General features: G+C 57.4%; 1 protein-coding gene across 2 annotated transcripts; it reads left to right on the top strand.

Moving 5' to 3' along the window:
- Positions 1–4137: 4137 nt before the first annotated feature.
- Positions 4138–6582, top strand: LOC116438664 (zinc finger protein 239-like). 2 transcript variants are annotated; one of them, XM_032097663.1, is made up of 3 exons: positions 4138–4204; positions 4391–5012; positions 5181–6582. In XM_032097663.1, the coding sequence occupies exons 1-3, from the start codon at positions 4153–4155 to the stop codon at positions 5227–5229; spliced, it is 723 nt and encodes a 240-aa protein (XP_031953554.1). In that variant the 5' UTR covers positions 4138–4152; the 3' UTR covers positions 5230–6582. The 2 variants fall into 2 exon arrangements, with proteins under 2 accessions (XP_031953554.1, XP_031953553.1); XM_032097662.1 differs by having other exon boundaries at positions 4391–6582.
- Positions 6583–8395: the final 1813 nt, after the last annotated feature.

Genomic DNA, 8395 nt, shown 5'->3' with positions numbered 1-8395 from the left:
CGGGCTGCGAGGGGCTCGGCAACGGGGGAGGGGGAAGGGGAGGAGGAGGAGGCGGAGGTGGGATTGGGGAGAGGCGGGAGGAGGAGGAGGAGGAGGAGGGAGGAAGAGGCGGAGCGGCAGCGGGAAGCTGGAGCAGAGGAGGAAGCGCTCGGCTCCAGCGCTCCCTGAACTCGCAGCCCCCCGGGACCATCGCCCCCCGTCCCGCAGGTGCCCGGGGAGGGGGAGCTCGCCCCAAATGTGCCGGGGGGTCCCTGGGTTTGGGGTTTTTTGGGGGGATGTTTGGAGCTTGCGGGACTCCAAAGGCGAGCCGCAGATGCCCTCGGGGGGACATCGTGGGGTCCCGGGAGGTGTTTTTGGGGGTGCCGGTGGCGGTGGCGGCAGAGCCCCGGCGGGGGCGGGGGGATGCGGGTCCCCCCGCGGTGGGGGTTGGGCTTCCCGGGCCGGGCCCTCCGAGCTCTGCCGGGGCCCCGTGGGGAGCGCGCGGGGGCGGGGGGACACCGGTTTTGGGGAGCCCCGGGAGCCCCGGCTTCCGTAAGCGGGACCCCGGAGAGAGGAGAGCCCCAGAAGCCCAAAGCGGGGAGCCCGAGAGGGGGGACCCCTGGGATTGGCGGGACCCCGGCGGGGGGGTCTGGGGGCTGCAGGGGCGGCACGGCCGGGAAAGGGGCTCGGGGGTCCCGGGGCTGGAAAGGGGCTCGGGGGTGCCGGGGCCGGGAAATGGCTGCTCCCAGTATGAGCCCAGTTCCCCCCCACGAGTGGTTCCAGTTTCCTCATCAGTCCCAGTATGAGCGCAGTCAGTCCCGGTATGATCCCGGTCACTTCCCCTCACTCCCTGTAGGATCTCTGTTGCTCCCAGTATGAGCCCAGTCACTCCCAGTCATTCCCTATTATGATGCAATTTGCCCCCAGCATGGTCCCAGTTGCTCCCAGTTCGTCCCACTTTTGTCCAGTGTGTTCCCAGTTCTCTATTTGCACTTAGCGTAGTCCCAGTCACTGCCAGTATGACGCCAGTCTCTCCCAGCAGGGCCCCAGTCACTCACGCTTGCCCCCAGTGTGGTCCCAGTTCCCCCCAGCACATTCCCAGTTGCTCCCAGTGTGGTCCCAGTCACCACCCGCATGGTCTCAGACACTCCCAGTATATCCCAGTTGCCCTGAACATTCTCGTGGTCATTCCCAGGCACTCCCAGTTACCTCAGCATGGTTCAGCTGCTCCCAGTATTATCCCAGTCACTGCCAGTACATCCCAGTTGTCACCAGCATGCATCCTATCATTCCCAGTTGCTCCCAGTCTGATCTCAGTGTATCCCCCATAGGCTCTCAGTATGGGCCTGGTAGCTCCCAGTAACACCCAGTCAGGGTCCATTGACACCCACTATAATCCCAGTATGATCCCAGTCACTTCCAGTATGATGCCAGTGGCCCCCAGTGTGCTCCCAGTTGTTGCCTGCCAGTGCCAGTAGCCTCCAGTATGATCCCCGTGACTCCCTGTCTTTCCCAGTATATCCCATTCACCCCCAGCATGCTCCCAGTCCTTCCCACTTCTTCCCAGTTGCTTTCAGCATGATTCCAGTTGCTCACAGCCATTCCCAGTCAATCCCAGGATGATTCCAGTCACGCTCAGTATGATCCCAGTCTCACCCAGCTGCTCCCACCATAATTCCAGTATGATCCCACTTGCCTCCAGCATAGTTCCAGGTGTTCCTGGTTCCTCCCAGTATGATCCCAGTTGCCCCTAGAATAGTCCCAGTCACGCCCAGTTGCCCCCAGCATAGATCCAGTTGCTCCCAGGTGTCTCCAGCATGGTCCCAGTTATCCCCAGCATGGTCCCAGCTGTTCCCAGTGTGTTTCCAGTAAGCCCCAGTATGGTTACAGACACTCCCAGTATAACCCAGTTGGCCTCAGCATGCTTGTAGTCATTCCCAGGCACTCCCAGTTGCCCAGTAAGGTTCTAGTTACCTCAGAAGGATCCTAGTAGGACCCATAGTCACTGTCAGTCTGGTTCCAGTCTCTCCCAGTATGATCCCAGTTGCCCCAAATGTGATCCCAACTGCTCCCTCTCAATGCCAGTATGATCCCAGTCACTTCCTGCCACTTCCAGTATGATCCCAGTTGCACCCAGTCACCCCCAGTATGTCCCCAGTCACTCCCAGATACTCCCAGTATTATTTTAGTCATGCCCAGAGTGACTCCCTCTCACTGCCAGTGTGGGCCCAATTGCTCCCAGTTACTCCAAGTATGATCCCATTTGCTCCCAGCATGGTCTCTGTTGCTCCCAGTCACCTCCAGTATGGTTCCAGTCACGGCCAGCACCTTTCCAGTCACTCCCAGTCTGATTCCAGTATGATCACAGTCACTCTCCGATACCTCAGTATTATTCCAGTCACTGCCAGTATGATCCCAGCCAGTTCCAGTAGGATCCCAGTATGACTGCGGCATGGGCACAGCTCCTCCCATGATCTTCCAGTGTGGTTCCAGATGAACCCAGTTGCCCCTAGTATAGTCCCTGTCTCTCCCCATATGATCCCAGTCCCTCCCAGCATGGTCCCAGTCGTGCCCAGTTGCCCCCAGTTCAGACCCAGTTGCTCCCACTTGCTCCCAGTAGCCCCCAGCATGGTCCCATTTCTCCCCAGCATGGTCCTGGTTGTTCCCATTGTGGTTCAAGTCAATCCCAGTATGGTTACAGGCACTTCCAGTATATCCCAGTTGGCCTCAGCATGCTTGTAGTCATTCCCAGTCCTACCCAGTGTCCCCAGTAAGGTTCCAGTTACCCCAGTACAAAGCAGTCACTGCCAGTGATGCCACTCCTGGGATCCCCCAGCCCTCTCTGCGTTCCCCCTCCCGGCTCTCCAGGCTCCGAGAGGAGCCCCAAGGGCTGCAAGTCCCCACCCAGGGTCCCCAGCAAGGCCCAGTTTGGATGTGCAGCCCCCAATGTTCCCAGTTTCCCTCTCCTTTCCCCGGGCCGGGTTGCCCCGCCCCCAGCGGGTGGGAGCAGCCGAGAGCCCCGCGCTGCCCATCCCGACCTGTCCCGGCTCCATCCCCGCTGCTCCCGCGGGCTGCGAGGGGCTCGGCAACGGGGGACCCAGGGTGTGGCTGGTCCTGGGGCGGAGAGGAGGAGGAGGGATGGGAGAGGAGGAGCAGGAGGAGGAGGAAGAGGTGGGACAAGGGAGGATGAAGAAAAGGAGAAGGAAGCACGAGGTCGAGCACTCCCTGAATTCACAGCCCCCGACCCGTGGGAGCATCGCCCCCCCATCCCGCAGGTGCCCGGGGAGAGGGAGCTCGGCCCGGATATCCTGGTGGTCCCTGGATTGGGTTTTCTGGGGGAGAAGTTTGGAGTATGGAGAACTCCAAAGCTGAGCAGCAAATGCCCCTTGCAGGGACATTGGGGGGTCCCCAGGAGGTGTTTTTGGGGGGTCCTGGTGGTGGTGCCAGCAGAGCCCTGGCAGCGGGCAGGGGGATGTGGGGTCTCCCCTGCAGTGGGGGTTGGTTCTGCCCCGGGTCAGGCACGGCCAACTCCAGCCCGGAGCCAGGGGGCTGCGGGACCCCCCGGGAGAGCCGAAGGGGGGAACTTGAGGACCCCCAGAGATGGGAGAGCAGAGAGGGGCAGTACCTGGACCAGAGGAGCCCCGGCAGTCTGGAGGAGCGAACCCCTGTGACCCCCAGGACCCCAAAGTGGGGAGCCCAGAGCGGGGGGAGCGCCGCCATTCGCAGGACCCTCAACAGCCTGGAGAGGGGGAGGGGGGACTCCTTGGACCCCCTCTGCACCCCGAAGCAGAGAATAAGGGGAGAAGGACCCCTTGGACCCCATAATCCCCAGCATCCCTAAGTGGGGAGACCAAAGATGGGAGCTTTTTGGATTCCTGGACTCCCAGCAGCCTGGGGAGGGCAGGGACCAAGTAGATGGGGGACCCCAATACAAGCGTGATCCCCAGCAGCTGGGACAGGGGGGAACCCCCCAACATCAGAGTGGTGGGACTAGAGAGAGGGAACTCCTGTGAGGCTTTTTCAGGGCTGAATGTTGGTGTTTGGGAGGTTTTTCTGGACCCCAGATGCCCGTGACTTGTAGAGATGGACTTGGGCAGGGGGACATTCAGACTCAACGTGCTTCTCCCTTGTTTTTCCCCAAACCAGGATTTCCCATTCCCGACCCTTGGCCAGATGGAGGAGGAGGCTGTGAGGAAGAGGAAGATGCCCCAGGACCCCCAGGCAGGTGAGGAGGAAGTCCCTGCCCATTTCCCCCTCTGTCCTGCTCCATCTCCCAGCCCAGCATCGCCCCCGGCTGCAGGACAACCCCGCTGCCGACGCCGTCCTGCCGGGGACGGACTGGGGGGATCTCCTTCCCCTTCCTTCTGGCACGGAGGCAAATGCCATCCTCTCCTTGTCCTTCCTCCCCCAGACAAGGAGCTGAGGACAGAGCCCAGGGAGGACAAATCCCCGCGGCAGAACCTGGTGGAAGAGGCCGTTTTGAGCGGCTCCATGGCGCAGGAATCCAACGGGGAGGAAAAGCCCCAGAGATCCGGCGGGAGGAGGGGCTGCAAACGCAGCCCAGGGAGCTGTGAGGAGGAAAGACCCACCCTGTGCCCGGAAGGCGGCTGGAGATCCAGCCAGAGGTCAGACCTGGTGGTTCATGAGCATCTTCAAACCAGGGAGAAGCCCCACAAGTGCTTGGAATGTGGGAAGAGCTTCAGCTGGAGATCTCACCTGATCCGCCACCAGATGATCCACACTGGGGAACGGCCCTACGAGTGTCCCGAATGTGGGAAGAGCTTCAGAGACAGCTCTGAGCTGATCCGCCACCAGATGATCCACACTGGGGAGAGGCCCTACAAGTGCGGGGAGTGTGGGAAGTGCTTCAGCCGGAGCTCCAACCTGATCCTCCACCAGATGATCCACACTGGGGAGAGGCCCTATGAGTGTCGGGAATGTGGGAAAAGCTTCAGCCACGGCTCCAGCCTGATCCGCCACCAGAGGAGCCACACTGGGGAGAGGCCCTACGAGTGTACTGAGTGTGGGAAGAGGTTTACGACCAGCGGCCATCTCCTCCTGCACCAGCGGATTCACACAGAGGAGAGACCCTTCCGCTGTCCCGACTGCAGGAAGGGCTTCAAATACAACTCCATTCTTGTCAGCCACCAGCGCATCCACACCGGGGAGAGGCCCTATGAGTGTCCCAAGTGTGGCAAGAGCTTCACACAGAGCTCTAACTTGACCAGACACCAACAGAAGCACCAGTAAGTGAAGCCCTGCGAGTGCCCCAACTGCAGAAGAGCTTCGTCCGCTGCTCCAACTTCATCCTTCACTGAAGGACCCACATTCCCTGTATCCATGTTGGGAAGACACCTGGCTGGATGTCTCCATATCCTTCTGAATCCCCATAGGCATCAGGGATGATGATATTTGGGAGGATTTGGGGGTTCTGAGGGGAGATGGAGGAGTTTTCTCCATCACTTTGCACTCCAGAAGATGAGAGGCCTCGACCTGTCACCTCACAACCACCGAATTCCACTGAAAACTGTTCAGTTCCCACTCCAAATGGCTCAGTCACATTCCAAAAGTACTTGACCCTACAGCCCCCTCAAAATCCCCAGGAGGGGCTGGATGGGCATTCAGAGGGTCTGGACAGAGTGGGAGGTACATGGTGGGAGATGGGCAATGGGAGGGGGGCAGGGGTTTGGAATGAAGAGGTGAAGGCTGGGGATGATGAGGCTGGGGGGAATCTCCTTTCTGGGTATCCCCCACATCTGAGGGTATTTGGGTTATCCCCAGTTCCTGAGGGGTTTTTTGGGTACCCCCCGATCCTGAGGAGGGGATACAGGGAGACAAGGGATGACACGTGGCTCCGACACTTGCAGTGGGCACCACAGGGAGAGACACGGGGAGCCCATTTAGGGGAAGGTCCTGCTCCTTTCTGACAATTTTGGGCGCTAGAAATGGCTTTTGGAGTTTTCCCGCTGTTATAAATGAAGTCTGTAATTCGTGCTGTTATGTATAAAAATGAACTGTAATAAAACTATACAGAGCCAGAGCTTCAAAGCCCCCCACCAGCCTGGCTGAGAGGAAAATTTTACAACACTGGAGCAGTTGAAAAGGAAGTTCTTTCACCACAGAAGTAATCAATAAGTGAGGATTCCACCCCAGGTGGGGTAGGATCTTATCACCGGGACATTAACACTATGATGACTTGATCACTATCTTCTGGTATCTACACCTCAGCCGATAAGGAATTGGACATTCCGGGAACTCCATTGAGGGTTCCAGGAATCGAAGACAGACAAATTCATCACCGAAGAGTGGAAATTCATCACATCTAGAAGACCCTTTGTCCAGCCTTGCACTGTGAAAGAAGAACTTAATGAATATGTTAAAGAACGAGAAGAATGGACTGGACTTGAACACTCCCCAAAAATCGTATAAAAATAACCCGGACAAGGCAGCTGGCATGAACTTGGGAGGTCTGATGTGATAGAGGTCAGATCTATGCATGTTCACCCAGCTCTGATCCTGGGCTCGGTGCTACTTTTCTTGATCTTGGCTTTTGAGACTGATATTTCGGCCGCATAATAAATTTTATTTCTTTATTAATTTTGATTGAACTATCTCGTTTATCACACCGCTAATTCAGGAAGCTGAGGTGACACTTCCTCCTCATTTTCTGACAGTGAGGAGACGCCGTTTTGGGGAGGATCCTGCTGCTTTCCACCAACCTGGGGCAGGGATATAAATGGCTTGTGGGCCCCATGCCTCATTTTGGGGGGTTGGGGTGACCCCATGGTTCCACCGGTGTCTGAGGGAGGGCTATAACTCCCAGTTTTGGTGGTTATAAGCAGCTTGTGGGGGTCCCACGTTTGAGGGAGGCCACCAGCTCCCACCCCAAAGCAGCCTTTGGCCAATCAGGGCATGCGGCGGTGATGACTCAGCAGTTGCTATGGTGTTCTGGTTTGGCCAAATTTAGAAATATATCCTCTGATGGGGCATACACATCATAAGGTCACCTCAAGACATGTGGAGATGTGCAGGTGCCAGAGACCACAACACTTTTAAACCAATCAGAAAATGCACAAAACAATTTTTGCTCAGTCAGAGCTTTTCTCACCGATGACTCCTGCATTGGTTTGGCACAGCCTTGTTTTTGGTGGTGAGGGGGCCACAGAGGTGGCTCCTGTGAGATGCTGCTGGAAGCTTCCACCATGTCCAGCAGCGCCAATCCCCGATGGCTCTGAAGATGGACATGCTGCTGGCCAAAACTGGGCCAATGAGAGAGGCTGGTAACGCCTCTGGGATAACAGATTTAAGAAGAAAATCAAAACAAAGTCACAGTTTTGGCTTCTGGTCAGAGAAGAGGAGGAGGTGAGTATGTGAGGGAAACAACATGGAGACACCAAGGTCAGTGGAGAAGGTGGGGGAGGAGGTGCTCCAGGCGCCAGAGCTGAGATTCCTCTGCAGGCTGTGGTGAAGGAGCCCCTGGGGATCCACAGGGGATGCAGAGATCCACCCTCACCCGTGAGGGGAGGTGCCCGTGCCAGAGCAGGTGGATGCCTGGCTGTGATCCAGCGAAACACCCAGTGGAGAGAGAGAGGGCCCTGCTCCCAGACTTGGCGGACTGCACCCTGTGGAAGACAGACCCATGGTGCAGCAGTTTTGGGAGGACTGTGTGCCCGTGGGAGGGGCTCACACTGCAGCAGGTGCGGTGTGGCTGCTGCTTGTGACAGTGGGCCCATGCTGGAGAAGTTCACGGAGAACTGTCTCCCGTGGGAGGGAGCCCACGGCCTCACAGAGGAAGGACCAAACCCCTGTACCCTGTTTCCCTGCGCTGTCGGTGGGAAGGAGGGAGGAGTTGGGGGGGGAGGAGGAAGGTGTTCTAAGGGCTTATTTTATTTCTCATTATCCTCCTCTGATTTATGTTGAGCCTGTTTCACTCTTTGTTGGGGTTTTGGGAGCTCCCCTTCTGTTTTCTTTTTTCTCTTGAGGAATTTTCCCCATATATGTTTCCGAGCTGACAAATTGCTGGGTGCTTGGGAGAAACAAAAGACTTGGCCATTGAGGGAGGGGTCCCAGGGGCTACTCTTTTTCACCTGGGCTTGCGGGAAGCTAGTTCTCCGCATTTGGACAGAGAGAGAGGCTGGAAAGAATTCATGAGCACTGCAGGCTGCTGGGTTTTTTCGGCTGCCTTCCTTCTACTGGAGAAACCCCAAGATCCCAAGCCCGCCTTTCCCTGCCCCGCTGGGAGCTGGGCTGCAGCCGTAACTGCACCAAAGGGGAAAGGGCCAGACAGCTGAGAAGGCTGGCACTGGGTTTGTGGTTCTGTTTACTGTTACTGCCATAGATGTTGTTTGTTTGCCTTGTTATATATGTGAAAAACGAGGTTCACTCTTAGTAAAATTTTAAGAAAAGTTTAATAAAA

This window comes from Corvus moneduloides, unplaced genomic scaffold (assembly GCF_009650955.1).
Source record: "Corvus moneduloides isolate bCorMon1 unplaced genomic scaffold, bCorMon1.pri SUPER_scaffold_79_arrow_ctg1, whole genome shotgun sequence".
NCBI classification, from domain to species: domain Eukaryota; kingdom Metazoa; phylum Chordata; class Aves; order Passeriformes; family Corvidae; genus Corvus; species Corvus moneduloides.
The sequence above is the reverse complement of the archived record's forward strand: the minus strand, read 5'-3'. Positions and strand labels throughout refer to the sequence as shown.